General features: G+C 36.0%; 1 protein-coding gene across 1 annotated transcript in view; it reads right to left on the reverse strand.

Moving 5' to 3' along the window:
• The window catches only part of dcr-2 (dicer-2), a 41,002-nt gene that overhangs the window by 22,792 nt on the left and 786 nt on the right, over positions 1-17,424 (reverse strand). Inside the window, exons 2-19 of the mRNA XM_073076552.1 lie at positions 16,265-16,389; positions 15,611-15,738; positions 14,803-14,916; positions 13,467-13,644; positions 11,646-11,769; positions 10,607-10,796; positions 10,272-10,450; positions 9,341-9,477; positions 8,615-8,855; positions 7,526-7,644; positions 7,029-7,141; positions 6,292-6,397; positions 5,645-5,814; positions 4,474-4,589; positions 2,959-3,082; positions 2,454-2,737; positions 777-954; positions 98-183 (exon numbers count right to left, since the gene is read on the reverse strand). Of these exons, the coding sequence (XP_072932653.1) occupies positions 98-183; positions 777-954; positions 2,454-2,737; positions 2,959-3,082; positions 4,474-4,589; positions 5,645-5,814; positions 6,292-6,397; positions 7,029-7,141; positions 7,526-7,644; positions 8,615-8,855; positions 9,341-9,477; positions 10,272-10,450; positions 10,607-10,796; positions 11,646-11,769; positions 13,467-13,644; positions 14,803-14,916; positions 15,611-15,738; positions 16,265-16,373 (2,696 nt within the window). The 5' untranslated portion in view covers positions 16,374-16,389. The remainder of the gene's footprint in view (positions 1-97; positions 184-776; positions 955-2,453; positions 2,738-2,958; positions 3,083-4,473; positions 4,590-5,644; positions 5,815-6,291; positions 6,398-7,028; positions 7,142-7,525; positions 7,645-8,614; positions 8,856-9,340; positions 9,478-10,271; positions 10,451-10,606; positions 10,797-11,645; positions 11,770-13,466; positions 13,645-14,802; positions 14,917-15,610; positions 15,739-16,264; positions 16,390-17,424) is intronic.

The raw sequence follows: 17,424 nt of genomic DNA on the forward strand, positions 1-17,424 counted from the left end.
ATGACATTAGTTTTAAATCATATATAACTTATGTACGACTTAAGTATATGAAGCTACAAAATAATGAATATAATCCTATTATAATAATAACAGTTACCTGTCGCGGCAAATTTCTCCTCTGTACCAGGGTGTCACGACTGTATATTGATATTCCTCAGTGGAGACATTTAGTGACATACGTTCCTGCAACATTAACAACAGTTAAACACAGAACCGCTTTCCTTTATACAAATTTAAAAACATTGTATGCAAAAACGCGACGTCCCCCGTGGCGGAGCGGTCACCATACCGGTCTGACACGCAGGGTCCCGGGTTCGATCCCCGGCCAGACAGAAATCTAAATGTTGAATTTAGGTTTCTGTTACTGGGTCAGGGTTTTTGTGTATTTATCTCCGTGTGTGTCTATGGCACCCACGATACAGGGAATACTAGTGTGGGGCTGTGAATGTAGAAAGCGTTGAATTTATAATTTAATGAATTATTAGCAGCAGTAAAAACTAGATCGATAGCGAACTATTATTTTTTTAAACGAGCATGCTTGCCTTGATAATAAATGGACACTGCCGCCCAAGCTAATCTATAATCAAACCCAGATTAGATTAGAGTCTGAGGTCGGCTACAGATGCCTTGCTACTCCTGAGGACTAAGTTGGAAAGCATCGTATAAAAGTCTCCCTTACCACCCTTCCTACTACCCCCTTCAAACCGAAATACGATCCTCACCTGGAAACTGTGACTAAAGCTAATATTCTACGCATCATTATGTATTATACTTACTTCCAACGAGGGTATTTGGGGTCCTCTAATCTCTTTAAATCTCTGAATAGTTTCCCAATCTATATCATAGTCGGGTTTCTTTTTTATAGGAACGACATAGAGTCCATTTTCTGTTCCATCGAACACAACGAATTCCTTCGCCACGTCCAACACTTCGTTAAATATGAAGTAATGGAATCTAAAAATTGAGAAAATTAAGTCTTATACAATTTTTTATTGAATTGTTATAAAAATTGCGTGTGGTCTATATTTTTGTTGCGTACAATTGGACGTAGTTACACGAAAAGGATCCCATCCACAATATGACTTCATATGGATTGGATCCTTTTCGTTTAAGTATGTCCAATTTTACTATGACCTACAAATGGATAGACGTGTAACGCTTAGAAAAAGCAAATTAGAAGGACTACAAAATTGGGTTATGAGCGAAAATGGTGTACCACTTTTCATCTACACGGATAACAGAATAAATGTCAGCGTTCAAGGTACACTGCCAAAGTGCAAAAATATGGTGTAGAATTGTACAATAATAAAATTCCAAATAAAATTATAGTAATAGAAATAGAGAATCTATAAATTTCTTTCCTCATTTTGCTACAAGACTTTCTCAACAATCTGTTACTCAATGAGTAAGTGTACAAATTATTACGTAAAATAATAATTGATTGTTAAAAATACTATACTGTTTTATATAGATTATATTATATTTCTAGCATTTTCGCAATTTTGTAGCATTTAAACATTTTCATAAATTCTTAAATGTTTGTAGCATTTAAGAATTTATCAAAACTAATTATGTTAATAATTTATGCATTTCATGAATAATGTGTATTTTGTGTGTGAATGTGTGATTGTGAATGTGTAAATATGCAGTTAACTGATACCTATTTATTTTTGTCGCCGTTTTTTTTAGAGAGAAAATGATTTATTTCAGGTGAACATATTAGTTTATTCCGCTATTTACAAGCATAGTTGCAGCATTATTTGGTTTGATATTATTATGTATGAATATAAGCTCAACAAAATATCTTTCCGCAATCACATCTTAATAACTTGTATCCTAAAATCCATGATTCGGTGAACTTATTTCATTTCTCACACTACCCAAAATTATTAAGCAAGGTGTTTTTAAAAAGTCAGTCATTCACGACTGAAATAAGAAAGAATCAATTTAAGTTAGTATGTTTGTTTTAAGTTTAATACATTAGAAAAATGCAATCGCCCTCAAATTATTTTACCACCGTCCCAATAGTCACAACGGGGTGTAATCGCCCACTTTGAGACACCATATTTTATTTAATATGGTAACATATTATACATTGTATCTTTGCTGCAAACCAGTAGATTTTTTTTTATTTCTAATAAGTAACTTATTTAAAATACCTTAGAAAATAAAATATTAAATTCGATGTTATATTGACAGTTAACAGTCAAAACACAAAAAAATAAACTAGAATTAGTGTGATACTGAAATATACTATTTTTGGAACAACTATTAAATTTAAGCATACCTAGTTGTCAAACTCGTTTACCGAATCAGGGAATTTTGACGGTTAATCATATTATAGTCCTTATTGATTTGCGGTTATTAAATACACGTATAATTTTACTTACACCTGTTTTCTTACATTTCTATTTCGAATTTGTTTTGTGTCTGTGTGTCTATTATCAACTTACTGTTTGACAAGATTAAACAATTTCGGAACAACAGATACGACGGCGTAGTTAACTTGGATGCTAGTTATCACTTCACCAATCGTTAGGAACAGCGGAAATTTGCATAACGGAGGTAAAGGGCACGCAGTCAGGAAACCAAAACCTTCGCTTCTTGTAAGCAAATCGTAGAGGGCGGCTTCTCGACTGTCCGTCGGCCTTGGGAAAGCAGGTTTTAAATGTACAAGATGTAGAGAAAACCTGTTTTCGTTCTTCCAGGATTTTGGACCTCTGAGATATACTGGAAACTAAAATTATTGTAAATTAATGGAAAATGAAAATTAAAAAGTACTAAATAAAATTTAATGTTCATCAACATCAACTGTATTAAATAGAATATTAAAAATCTGATTTGAATTTTTTACTTTTTTATATTCGAAATACCTAATATTTTTTAAATATTATTTATAAGTATTGTAATTATATCTTCATTACTCAAATTTTCTGTAAATATATCTTCATTACTTACTTGTTTCTTATGTTTCCGGACATAACGTTTGGTGCCCGGTTTAGGTGCACCTTCCTCTTCATATTCGTATGCCGGCCAATTGGGGAAACAATTCTTTACTTCGGGTATATCGAAGTCGACTTTCCTGTAAAAAAAATGTATGTAAATTTACAACCTTCCTCTCGAAAAGGAGTTTGTTCCCCCTAATGTCTCTATACTCTTCTTTACTTAAAAATACATTGTAGGACCAGTTAAGAAATGTTTAAGATCATACATAAATCACATCGTAAACTAGTACGACGTCCATTAAATGAGAGTTTAGATAAAATGGATATGAGAGGAGGAAATATTGTTTATTTTTACATTATTTTTTACAATGGGCATGATGACAAATTTTGAAGTCCCCTTTTATAATGCAGGCACATGTCTACTGATTCCAAAAATCGTATTATTTCGGCTATAAATTCAGAATTAACGGAAACATAAGCTTTTTAAAAACAAATTTTGAATTAAGCGCGAAAACGCTCACGGGTGTCATAGCGTCCGCGAGTGACGTCACGCTTCAATATCCCATAGAAAAGTTCAAGCAATACGGTGACACGCCAAAAAAATGACGTCATTTTGCCCCGATTAGCGTTTTAGACAAGATGGCGGACTGCATTATTTTATACTTTTATTTTATTGAAAATATAATGAATCCTAAAGTTTTTATTAAAACTGGGCTATTTTTGAGAATGCTTTTAACATATTGTTTTTAAGTAAATCATTTATTCTTCGATTTTTCAATACTGTCATCATGCCCATTTGTTTAGATCAACGGGAGTGTTCCAAATATTAAAAACATCGTAAATAGATAAGCCCATGTAACATTATGCCACCAAAAATACCCTAATAACCATACTCATACATAGAATTTTTTATAATATAGGAGTAGCAGAGGAGCATGCAGTCCATCTGATGGTAAGTGGCTACTGCTGTCCGTGGACATCTGCAATTAACCTTAGATAAGCTTTGACTTTGACACTTGAGGACTAAGCTGGAATGCCTCGGAAACATATGTCTCCCTTATCACACCCTTCAAACTGAAGCACAGCAGCGCTTAACACTTCTATAATTAGGAAGAAATAGGTGTGGCGGTGGTACCGCCGGAGTCGAACCTCAAAGGGTTCTACCCATAGATTGGTAAAGATTATTCACTCCTAACAAGAAAATGTAACCAGTTTTGACAATTGAAATGGTCACTGTCATCTATTTTCGTGTTTGAAAAATATTAAAAAATGTAGTTTTTAGATCATTTACGAATGAAACGATATTTCTCCGTACTTTTTCTTCGATTTCGTGCTTTTTGCACCACTTAACTGCGCATGTCGGTATTGTTCCGCGTAAATTATACCATGACAGCCATTAAATGGCTGACAGAAGTGTCAGCCGTTTAAGCCATTTAATGGCTTCCTTCAATTACAAGGCGGTGAGATATCTATACTTATCTATGGTTTTACCACCAGTACAGTACAGCTAATACATGTTCTTACTTACGCATATTGCTTCGGCAATAATGTCACGGGATCTAATTCCCCTCTCTTATGAAGCTGGATGCACGCATTCAATGCCGCCGAACGCTTTGCTGTTTTCAAGAGATCGTAAGGTGTGCCCTGTGAAACATTAAATTATTACAAATAATAGTTATGTTTCGTTAGAAATAGCAAAGTGATACGTAGTTTGCAAGTTATATGCTACACAAGCTTTTGCCCGCGGCTTCGCTCGGGTTACGAAGTCATATTTTCATCCCCTATTTTATCCCCTTGGGGGTAAAATTGATCAAAATCCTTTCTTAGCGGATGCCTACGTCATAACATCTACCTGCATGCTAAATTTCAGCCCGATCCGTCCAGTGCTTTGGGCTATGCGTTGATAGATCACTATGTCAGTCAGTCACCTTTGAGTTATATATTGATATTGATAGATTTGTATCATTAACATTGGATAGCTGTAACCATCTCCAATGCATAAACATTTTATTCGAGGACTCTATATATTTACAGTTACTAAAAATTAAACATAATAAATTCAACTATACAATGAAAAAAGAACTTGTTTACAAAATTGACAAATATACAAAAATGAAAAACAAAAATATCTGCAATGCTAATTTATAATTCAAATATAGCATTCACAGACCTGTATATTATTGCTCTACGACAACACTGACAAGCAAACAATTACAGCTTAATGTGTAAATGAGCTAAGTCCAAAATATCATACTTTACAGCCGTGATGCGGAGCGGCCACCATACCGGCCTGACGCGCAAGGGTCCCGGGTTCGATCCCCGGCCAGACAGATATCTAAATGATGAGTTTAGATTTCTGTCTGGGTCTGGGTGTTTATCTATGTGTGTTCATGGCACCCACGACAGGGAATCCTAGTGGGGCTGTGAGTGTAGAAAGCGTTTATTTATTTATTTATTTACAGATTATGAACGTAAATATTTATTTTAACGAAACCGCACTCCATTCAGTCCGTATCACATTCCATTAGTCTATTTAACCTTAAAACAAATGATTCCAGATTTTGTCGAAATTTACCGTATAATGTTTTGTCGCGTTCTTCCTTTTAACCGACTTCGTAAAGGAGGAGGTTCTCCGTTCGGCTTTGTGTACTTTTTTATTTTTCAATATATTACATAATTATATATTTTTCTAAACATACCTCAATGGGTTCTTTCACGGGACATGCGATCGGCATCATGATAGTTATAAGGTTCTTGTCCAATCGCTTCTCTAGGATCCACATAGCGGTAATGAGGGTGAACTTGTCGCGCGGCAAACTTGAACAGTAGCGGTTCAGGAGGCTTATGGCTGACAATGATGACAAATGATCTGTAAATTAAGTAGGTTTATGGGTGGGTGTTACAGAACACAGTATCGGAATAGTGTATTGCATAAAAGAATAATAAAGGTGTTAGTCGACGTCAACCCATTACTATCACTATGTGAATTTCCTCACATAGTTAAAGGAGTTTAGGTCATAGTTTACCGCACGGGCTACGTACGAAAAGACAGACTTTAAAGATCTTTTAGAACATTTTTTAAACAACTTTCAGGTGCGTAGGTTACCTCGCGATGTTTTCTTTCACCATTACAGTTATTTCCTACAAGATCTCCATTTATGTTTAGATATATGTACACTGTTAGACCTTTCCTTATTAAGGCCACACCCAATGCCTACTGAAGTCGACATGTCTTTGTAGTGTTTCCGTAACAAGAGTTTATATAATTACACTTAATATAAGCCAGATAACACATGTAACTACTACCCGAGGACTAACTTAGAACAACCCATGTATTGATACTCACTGCCATATTCTGTGATATAGGGAGGTATGTCATCCTCTTCATACAATGTTTCTTGTATATCGTCTTCAGTAGGAGCCACCCGGTCATCCGTGTTTCCGACCAAGATCTGTTTAAAAAGAAAATAATCACGAAATATAAATCAAATCAAAATCAGTCAAATGTAACTTAAACACAATGACATGGTTCCGAAGAAGGCAAAAGAAAACGATTATATTTCAATATTCGTCATACATAGCTCACGACGTAACGAAGTTTAATATGAGCGTCGAACAAGTAACCTCTTTCTTTTGGTGAAAAATTATGTACAATAACCAACAGACAATAATTTCAAAATATTTCAAACGTCATTCCAATAAGCTGTTTATATTGTTTTGCTTAGAAAACTGCACTTTAATATTCCATTACAACAAAATTACAATAAATTTACAATGCCTATAAATTGCAGATTATTCCACATTTCAATTCAATAATCATCAACAAAATAAAGCATGTGTTTATAACAATATTAAATACTAGCTGACCCGCCAAACTTTGTATCGCCTCAAAATCTATTTATCAAATAAACTTCATATAAAATATATCCTATGTTACTTGTGGATAATGTAGCTTTCGTTCTTTCGTGGTGAAAGAATTTTTAAAATCCGTCCAGTAGTTTTTGAGCCTATTCATTACAATCAAAAAAACAAACAAAGTTTTCCTCTTTATAATATTAGTATAGAAGTATAGATAATACTCACTGAATGTATATATTGCTCTGTTTGTTGAAACTTTATAAATTGACCTTTAAACTTTTCCCTGTTTTGTTCGTTGACTAACATAATGTAGTTTGCGTCTTGACTTCTTGCGCGACCTACAAATATAAATCCGGTCAAAGTATTATTTCACACGTATTATTAAGTGTTAATACTTGTAACGCTAAAACTAGCTCTGCCCAGCACAGCTAGTTCTAAAATACAAGTAGCCTAAGTTACTCCTTATTACATCAGCTACCTGCCAATAAAAGTCTCATCAAAATCGGTTCAGCCATTTCAGAGATTAGCCAGCACAAACAGACACAAAAATTAAAAAAAAAAGTTATTTTGGTGTATGTTCCGTATGTATATTCATATGCATGCAGTAAAAGGTGGTTATTTCAATATTAAAAACAGACACTCCAATTTTATTAATATGTATAGATGTAAAAGTTTATATTACTGTTAATAATAATAGTTTATATTAGTATAAACTCACTTACCTTTGCTTTGTATATACGATCGGTATTCCAACGGTGGATCATAGCGTACCACAAGTAAGCACTGTGGTATATCTACCCCTTCTTCTATCACCGATGTTGATATTAAACAGTTCAAATCCCTAGAACAAGTTGATATCAGCACATAAATAACTTTCTCATCAATAAAAGTTACATAACTGTTTTTACTATCTAAACGTCTAACACTGCTGTTATAAGCCGAACGTCCACCGCCAGCTAAAATAATTAGAAACTAAGCTCACTGAAATAAGCTAAACTAAACTAACAAATTGTTGTTCGTCCACCGAAAAATAAGATAAAACTACGTTAGTGATAATCAGTTTGTACTGGAGTGTCAAGTTTACCGTTATTACCATTACCATTTAAAAATTTACCATCTTTGATTTCCGGGTTTTTCATTTCGTCCACTATTGTTCTCCATATACCTTCTTTTATATTTGCATCACAGTAGTTTTTTGCCTCTGGATTATACAATATAGGATACTGCTTGACGTACTCAATAAATAACTCCATCCATGCTAAAAATACGTGTTTCGCTGCCTGCGCATGATCACCAAAGAGAATATAATCACTACGTTTTAATGATCACACACTAGCGAAAGACGTCAGAGGGGTAACGGAAGGGGGTGAGAGGGGATTAGCTTAGTACGCGTAGCTTCGGATCGGTCTACACAACTAAGTTAGTAAGACCGAGTCGGGATATTTTAGTTAGCTTAGATTGCATAGTTTGCGATGGACGCACATACATGAAAAACTGGCTCAACTTTGCGAGCCAAACTAAACTAACTTATTTTAGCTGGCGGTGGACGTTCGGCTATAAGGTGGAAATAGATGTGGTTGTAGTGCCTCCAGAGTCGAATCATAAAGGACCACCTGATGAGCCTATTAGGGTCGTGGGTATCAGTAGCACATTTGTTTATGATTGTATAGTTCGCGTAAAACTGCTAGTCCGCTCTGAATATAGAAATGAATCGCGTCCCCATAGTAAAATGTATGATTACACCTGCTCTTGCAACAACTTCAGAGCGGACTAGCTGTTTGGCGCGGAATACAATAATTTCAATGACTTACTTGTTTGCAAATTTCAAAAGCGCTTGCTGACTAAGCTTTTTGGTATAATGCTCCTCTCGCGTATTATTGAAGGGGTTCACATTGAAACCGACGACAAAATCGTGTTTTAAAAATCCAAAATCTTTCGGGTTCACTTCCTTAACCTCCTTCAAAATGTTATACAAAACTTTTGACGTAAATCTCTGTTGAGTAAATATGATCGCCGATAACGGTTTTCTTTTTTTGTTAACCACTAACTCAACTGAAAGAAAGATATAATATATAAATTAATATTACTTAATTTAATAATATACGAGATGAATGTTTATTAAATGACTTTAGTGTGTTGTTATTTAAGTGTTTATTCAATGTATTACTAAAATAAGGCCTACCCAAACATTTTTCTTATTACCTATTTACTATTACTATTCAAGTATAGATCTATAACTTTTTATGTTACATACTGTTTAGTAATTATTTTGTAAAGGCACTATGGAGGCACTTACATGTCAACCACAATATTATTTCTTATACTACTACAGGATCAAAACACTACCTGGTAACTCTCACATAGTTCCTAGGATACTTACATTCCTTAAGTATAGTCCGCGTAGTCCGCTCTGAATATATGACCACACGTGCTCGCAACAACTTCAGGGCGGACTAGCAGTTTGGCGCAGACTTTACTAGAGGAACTAAAATGAACTCAAGAGGCCTATTTAGAAAATTAGATGAAATATTACTTACCGCCAGGCGCAGTAAACACTGCGGGATTATACTCTTTCAAAATATTAAGCAATTTAATGATTTGTTCTGATGAATGTTTCAAAATCTTCATATATCCAGTATCGTCTTGCATTGACTCGAGTAACACCATTCTAGCCCTGTAAAAACAAAAACCGTGAGTTATTACAGGTTTAATAAGAATCCAAAAAAATAACGTTACTGGCCAAATGCAAGGCGATTTCCTTTTATGAAATCTGGTTTCAAGTACTAAGTATTAAGTAAAAAATCAATGCCAAATCTTATTAATTATAGTATTTTTTTCTTTTATATTTTTTCTCGTGGACTACTTCTGCCTTATTTTTTTCATAATTAAACCAAGCGATAATACAGCGTTTTTTATGCGACATCAAAAAAAGGAAGTTCTTTATTCGACCACTATGTATGTCCTTTCTCAAACACAACTGATCCAGTTTTAATAGGATTTTGATTATTAACAAATGCGAAGTAGTCACCATCGCCTATCAACATTTGACACACCAGAACCGCCAATGCAGTGATAGCCTAGTGGTTAAGAAACTCAGCCTCTCGATCGAGGGGTTCGAGGTTCAAATCCCAGGCATGCACCTCTGATTTTTCAAAGTTATGTGCGTATTAGAAATTAATTATCACTTGCTAAACGGTGAAGGAAAACATAGTGAGGAAACCTGCATACCTGAGAGATTTATAAAAAAAAACTCAAAGGTATGTGAAGACTACCAATACGCACTTGGCCAGCGCGGCCTAATCCTTCTCATTATGAGAGGAGACCCGTGCCCAACAGTGGGACAGTAATGGGTTGTTGATGAACCGCCAATGCATCATCGACTTGAAGTTTTGAGACAGAAATAGGTGTGGCGGTGACGCCGCCGGAGTCGAATGCCGTTTGTATATAAGGAGTTTGTTTATTACTTACCAAGTAGAGTGAATTATTGTAAACTTATACAAAGTTTCCTCCTCCGCAGTGACTGCTCTCCGCTTAAGTCGCTCGAATAATATAATGTAAGCGACAATGGCAATAGATCCACCGAATACCCCCATTTCGTCTATATGAAATATCATCGAAGCTATCATATTCTTTACTGATTTCACTATCTGGAATCGTAAAAAACAAGTTTCGAATACTTATCATTTCCAAAATCAATTTATTTACTAACACAAATTTTCTAATAGCAAACATCATTGATGTACATGTAAGATACTTTGAAAGATAAATTATATAGAAAAAGGGTATATGGAAGTGTTTAATACCTTTTTTGGATCAGATGATATATCCTTTTGCCATTTCTTCAATTTCACATCCATAGGTTTTGCGACTGGCAATTTTACATCCAATACCAAATCTTGTAATTCCGTTAGTATTTCGATGGCCACGTTGGCTGCCTCAGTTCTAGGTGGACTTTTATAATGTACTACTAATTCCACAGGATTGGTCGAATATCTAAAATAATATTTAAAAACACATGGAGAAATGTAGCTAATTAATGTAGTATGTTAAATGTGCTAAACGAGATACTTTTCCTAAGCATTCCAGCTTAGTCCTCAGGAGTAGCGGCGGAAGTGTTGCCGACCTCAGGTAGATTACAGACATCCATGGGCCACAGTAGCTACTTACTATCAGATGGACTGCATGCTCGTCTGCTACTCCTATATTATAAATGAGTTTCTGGAAATTAATATCTCATGCAATGGCCCTAATTTTAATTGAGGTATAATTACTTTTTGTGCCACTTTTTAAAGTGATATAACCAGTATGGCTCGACCAAAGTATTATCACTACAGCTATTTTTAGTGTGAAGCGTTCTTGTTTCGGTCGAAGGGACTGGATGCGGCTGGCGATTAGTTTCATATTATAAAAAAACTTATATTAATCAATTTTGCAAACTTCTTTCTTCGCGTCATTACTCCAACATCGGTTCAGTTATTTAGAAAATTAACTATAAAACGGAAAAAAATATTCATAACATATTTTACACTTGGGTTAAAGCTTCAATGTTATGAAAACATAAAAAATTGGTTTCGTAGTTCTTTCTGCCTAATATTATTGTTAAAATATATTTTTAATTTAAATTACTTATTATATTTTATATTTAATGTGTGCTTTAGCAATAGAAGGATAATAAAATTATTGATGCTTAAAACAATATACAAAGTTAAATTATGATAAGGCAATAGACATATATTTAATAAATGATAAGAGGCGCCGATAAATGAACTTCCGAGGCGAAAGGGTAGCCGATGTTTTTTCGATGTTATCATAGAAGTATAGTAAACAAAAAATGGAAATTACGTTAATACTTCTCCCAAATCGTTCACTGTCGCTATTGTTGCGTGGAAAGTCGTCTCCAAATCTCTCAGTGTGTCGTTCACTTTATTCAATTTTACATTACCGTTCAGAAGCGTCGCGGTCAAACCTGAAACATTCATGAATAAACATAAATATTATGGAAACAAAAAACCCGACAGCTTACAAATGTAGCCTATGTTTTATCACAATCTAGACAAATTCAACGACACCCCATGTTAAAATCCGTCAAGTTCTTTAGGACGTAGGGCTTACCAAGGATGTCCCTGTCGTTCCGGGACCAGAATAGGGCTACGGTATCCCCTGCCTGTCGTAAGAGGCGACTAAAAGCGGGCTTCCGGGGTTGCGGGCGGCAAGAGTGGGAGCTCGAACCCCGGCTAGCGACTCCGGGAAGGAAGGCAGTATGTGTGGTTGCATTCCATCGTATACACCAGACGGTGTGGTGATACAATCTCATCTGGGCGGAGCCCGACGGGGCAGTGCGCTGCGAGGACTCCGGTCGCGTTCCTTTGGAGATCCCGGAGTCCTCTACGCAGCACCGAGGACGGTCACCGGGGGGGTTTTAGGGCTTGCCAAGGAATGAGACAACATCACCCTCCGCAGTTAGGTCAAAAATAATATTGGGCGGAAAAATCAATTCCCAGAAGAACAGAACATTTTTCCCTCTACCTATTTCAAAGGCCCGCGACATCTTTAACAACTTAAATTTGGCCCCGGACTTTTAAAAGATCGCCCATAGCATTAATGTATTGGGCAGGCAATATGCTTCGTATTATTGGTATCGATAATGTATAATTTTGTTTTCCTCCACAAATAGCTGATGTAAATAATAATTTACGAGAAACGCTACAACATTGTTGTTCAATTTGACAAGATAGGTGCTTGTGTTAGTAGGTACATTACTTCTAATTTGGAACGAATATAACTACACTGCTTTGTGATGACTCATTAGTTCGTATCGATAACTATGTATGTCGCTTCACACGCACGGCCCCAACTTATATAAATATATATTTTTTTTATAATACAGGAGTAGCAGACGAGCATGCAGTCCCACTAATGGTAAGTGGCTACTGCCGCCCATGGACATCCGTAATCAACCTTAGATAGGATTAGATACTCCTACCTGAGGTCGGCCACACATGCGCCGTTACCTCTGAGGACTAAGCTGGAACGCCTTAGAAAAGTCCGTCTCCCTTACCACACCCTTCAAAACGGAACACAGCAGCGCGTAACACTGCTGTTATTAGGCAGAAGGTGTGGCGGTGCCGCCGGAGTCGAACCACAAGGGTGCTACCACCTTCAAAATTATATATTTATGTGTAGCGAAAGAATAACCACTTAGTCAGGAGGTCCGATGTACAAGTCCCAGACACGCCTGAGATTTCTCAAAAAATGTTCTCAAAAGCGTCTGAAGTCTACAAATTCGCACTTGGCCAGCTCGACGGACTATGGCCTAAAACCCTTTCTATGAGGAGATCCGTCCAGCAGTCGGAAAGTCATAGGTTGCCAACAGAACGAGTTAGATTAGAACCCTTTGTCATTAGACTCTGGAAGCACCATCGCTACCCCTATTTCTACATAATAACAGTAGTGTTAAGCGCTGCTGTGTTCCGCTTTGAAGAGGAAAGAAGACTAGTTATCCTCGACATTCCAACTTAGTCCCCAGGGGTAACGGTGCATCTCTACCCAACCTCAGGTAGGAACATTATCTGGGGTTGATCACAGATGTCTATGAGCGTTGGAAGGCTTTAACCATTAGGTGGACTGCATGCTCACTTGCTACATCCATATTAAAATACCTACCAAGCACTCTTGGCTGTTCACTAGGTGGGCAACTCTCAAATTTCTTCATTATGACGCGCATCGGGTGATCGTCCACTGCGTGGTGACATTCGTCAAATATTATTAGGTTAATGTCCCGAATGTTTATGTAGCCATGAGTGAGCATGTCGTTCAAAATTTGGCTAGTCATCACAACAACCTAAAATATATTAATGTGTATTAATATTATTACTAGCAGTTTTTTAAAAGAAATAAATATTTAAAAAGTTATTTGTGATAAAACATTAATTGTGTTATCACAAATCACAATTATCATAAAAATAAATATACGTTTTACAACTCATTAAAAGATGTTACAAGCATCTAGGTTACATGAAAAGATTAAAAGGCACATGTGTTAATTTACAGGTATCTGACATGAGCTTTGTACATATAATCCAAGTGACTATTATACAGGGTGTCCCGTAAGTACCACGACAAACTTGGGGAGAACATGGTGAGGTTTTTCTCGGAGAGGTCAGACACCTCTCTGAGAAAAAATACCTTAGTAAAAGTGTCGCCTTTTTGCAAAATCGATTGTTTCATATTTTTTTTAGATGATTTAGATTTAATAGAGGTAATGCTTTTATTAAGGTATTTTTTTTTTCTTAGAGAAGTCAGACCCTCATTTATGTTCTCCCCAAGTTTGTAGTGGTACTTACGGGACACCCTGTATAATGCAAAAATAAATTAAACGCTATATTACGACACATATTATAGAGACTCGATGAACCGGACTAATTATTGCCATAAGATTAGGAGAATCGAACATCTGTATAATTAAATGTTTGGAGAGAACCTATTTTTAAAACTTTCTTTATAACCCTAGTAGACATGCTACATTTAGCGTCGGGGACCGAAGATTGAGTTGCTTTTTGGATGCTAGATGCAACGATATAATGCTACACCCCACACACATTTAAACATCGATCGCAGCAATTTTTGGCGCTCGATGTAGCAATTAAACGGAAAAACGCGATAAAACGTTAATGCAGTGGCTTAAGCACTCGTTTTTGACTAAGGCACCGAACACAACAAGTCGCTAAAACATGATTCAGCATCATCGCAATCGCAGTTACTAAGCTACTGTAGTCTGCTAGGGCCATAAACCACAAGGGTCCTTCATCGCGATTGACAGTCCGGATAATCACAAATCCGTATAAATGAGGTCCGGATAATCGACTCTCTGCTATTATATCGTCTGCTATAACATTTGCTTAAAAATTTAGTACCTTCCAGAGCTGACTGCCACCGAAACTATCGAATATCCGAAATAAAAATCTATCTGAAACCGTAACCGAAGAATTGATGATCTTACCTGATGCTGTGACATTTCCTCGTCCCATTTAGCTTTATCCCAATAATCTACTCCGTTTTCGCTTGTGTAGGCACCTACTCCTTGCACCGGGCATCGGTTTCTTATAACTTTTTGCTACAATCATTCTCAGACTTAATTCTATTCTCACATATATTTATTGTTGCATTATACGAGATTAGATTTATGTATAATGGATGGTATATAACCACTATCACGACTAACTCATTATCCTGCGAGTTGAGTCTCTTACCAAAATGAGAGTAGGTAAGAGCATTCACAGTTGCAACTTTACAAATCAGGTCTGTAGGATTCTTCACAATAATTTGTGTAATGCTACCTACAGTTAGTTATTTGGCTAAACGAGCGATTTTAGCTTCCGTGGTTTGCAATTCGGCTTTTCACTCATACAGTTAATTCGCACTGGGCTAGTGAGTTGGACTATGGTCTATTCTCCTCTCACTCTGAAGACCCGTGTCCAACAGTGGGACACGTAAGGGATACGCACCTCAGATTTTCGAAATTATGTTCGAATTATATATCAATTATTACAAGAAAGTAATCTGCCTGAACAACCTGTAAGATCGTTTATCTTACAGGTTTTTCAGGCAGATTCTCAGAGAGAGTGAAATCTACCAATCCACACATAGACTGAGTTGAAAACCCATTTTAATTTTCAGAAGAAACCCCAGACTGTAAAATATATATTCAAACATTTAATTATTTTGATATTTTACTTATAAATATTTAATATTATTGTTTTATTTACATTAATTATAAATTAGATTTCTTTTTATTCTAACAAACTTACCTGCTGTTTTGCCAAAGGAACTGTGTTCACCAAAAAAAATGTTCTCTTGCCCCCTTGGCCCCATGGTTTTTGCAGCTGATGTTTAAATCTTTCGATGAGTCGTATTGCAATATAGGTTTTACCAGAGCCTGTAATTAAAAACAAAATAATAATTAATTATATATCATTGCATGACAACTTTTAACTGAATTCAAGTAATAAATATTAATAATTATAGTTTAAAAATTAAAAACCACGCTAAAATTGCACAAGGTTAATCCTGATTCCTGATCCTGATGAGGAGAATGGGATAAAATTATTGAAATCATTTATTGTCATCAGTTTTTGATAATTGTTCAAAATTTTAAATCAATCAGACCGTTCAAAGTAGGTAAAAATTGAGTGCAAAGATTCCGTTACATACACAGGTCGAGTTAATAAAATTGTAGTAAAAAAAACAAAAATCCAGAAATACACAAACACCCAGAAATAAACAAACAGAAACCTAAATTCATCATTTAGATTTCTGTCTGGCCGGGGATCGAACCCGGGACCCTCTGAGCGTCAGACCAGTATGGTGACAGTTCCTCCATGAGGTTCATCAATAAAGGAACATTTAATATGTTTTGATTTTAATTAGCACATCGAGCTTAGATTATATCCCTATAAAAGTACCTGTTGGCAAATGAATCAGGGTATTTTTCATCGTAGCTATTTCCTCCAGCTGGTTTTGATATGGGCGGGGCCTAAAATTGTTTTCATCCTCTCCTCCTTCTAAATCCATCTTGTAGGAAGTTTATCTGGTTTTAATAAAAAATATCCCTTTAAAAATTGTTTTCAAACTGTATTTAGTTAGATCGAGGAGGACACCCGTACCACTATTTCTAAAATGAAGTAGTTGCCCTCCGGTAGAAGGGTGTGTATGCTGGCTGATATGTATTAGAAAAGATCTTATTCCTAGGGCATGTAACTAAAAGTGGTATGCTCTGTGCGTTCGAGTTTCCAACAAACTACAAATGTTAATATTGTGTAAATGCCAACATCGAGACTAACAGGCGAGTGTGCTGCCAGATGCACAACTATCTCTTGCTATATGTTTCTGTCACTTTTGCCACCTTATGATGATTTTGTTTTAAATTATATGTGAGATACATCACAAGTGCTAAATGTGTGTAATGCACATTTAGAAAAGTTGTAGAACTTTTCATACGAATGGGGTGCCATGACTGCATTTTCTTTATTTAACATATTGTTACAACAATAGAACAATATTGAAGGTGGTAGAACCCTTTGTGGTTCGACTTCGGCGACACCACGGCCACACCTATTTCTACCTAATAACAGCAGTGTTGGCGTTGCTGTGTTCCGGTTTGAAGGGTGTGGTAAGGGAGACAGACATTTCCGAGGTGTTCCAGCTTAGTCCTCAGGGGTAGCGGCACATCTGTGGCTGACCTCAGGTAGGAATATCTAATCCTATCGGGGGTTGATGATAGATGTCCAGGTGGCAGTAGCCACTTACCATCAGGTGGACTGTATGCTCGTCTGCTACTCCTATATTATAAAAAAAAGTAACAATTTTTCATGATATACAAAGTATGACCTCAACTCAACATAGTAGGTCTAAGCCTGATAAGAATGGAACGTGTTCAGACCAACAATATTGTAGACTTGGCTTTACATAATATAAATTATAGTGCTAATGTAATAAATCTAATGTTCTAAAAATGTAATATTGTGCTTTACACACTTAATTACTCCCCCAATGATAATGTAATTTGTTTCACGCTAGTTGAACAGTTGTCCAACAGTTTATGGTTACAAATGTTAACATTTTT

This window comes from Epargyreus clarus, unplaced genomic scaffold (assembly GCF_041222505.1).
Source record: "Epargyreus clarus isolate Ecla_fem2 unplaced genomic scaffold, WU_Ecla_fem_2.2 ptg000009l, whole genome shotgun sequence".
Classification (NCBI taxonomy): Eukaryota; Metazoa; Arthropoda; class Insecta; order Lepidoptera; family Hesperiidae; genus Epargyreus; species Epargyreus clarus.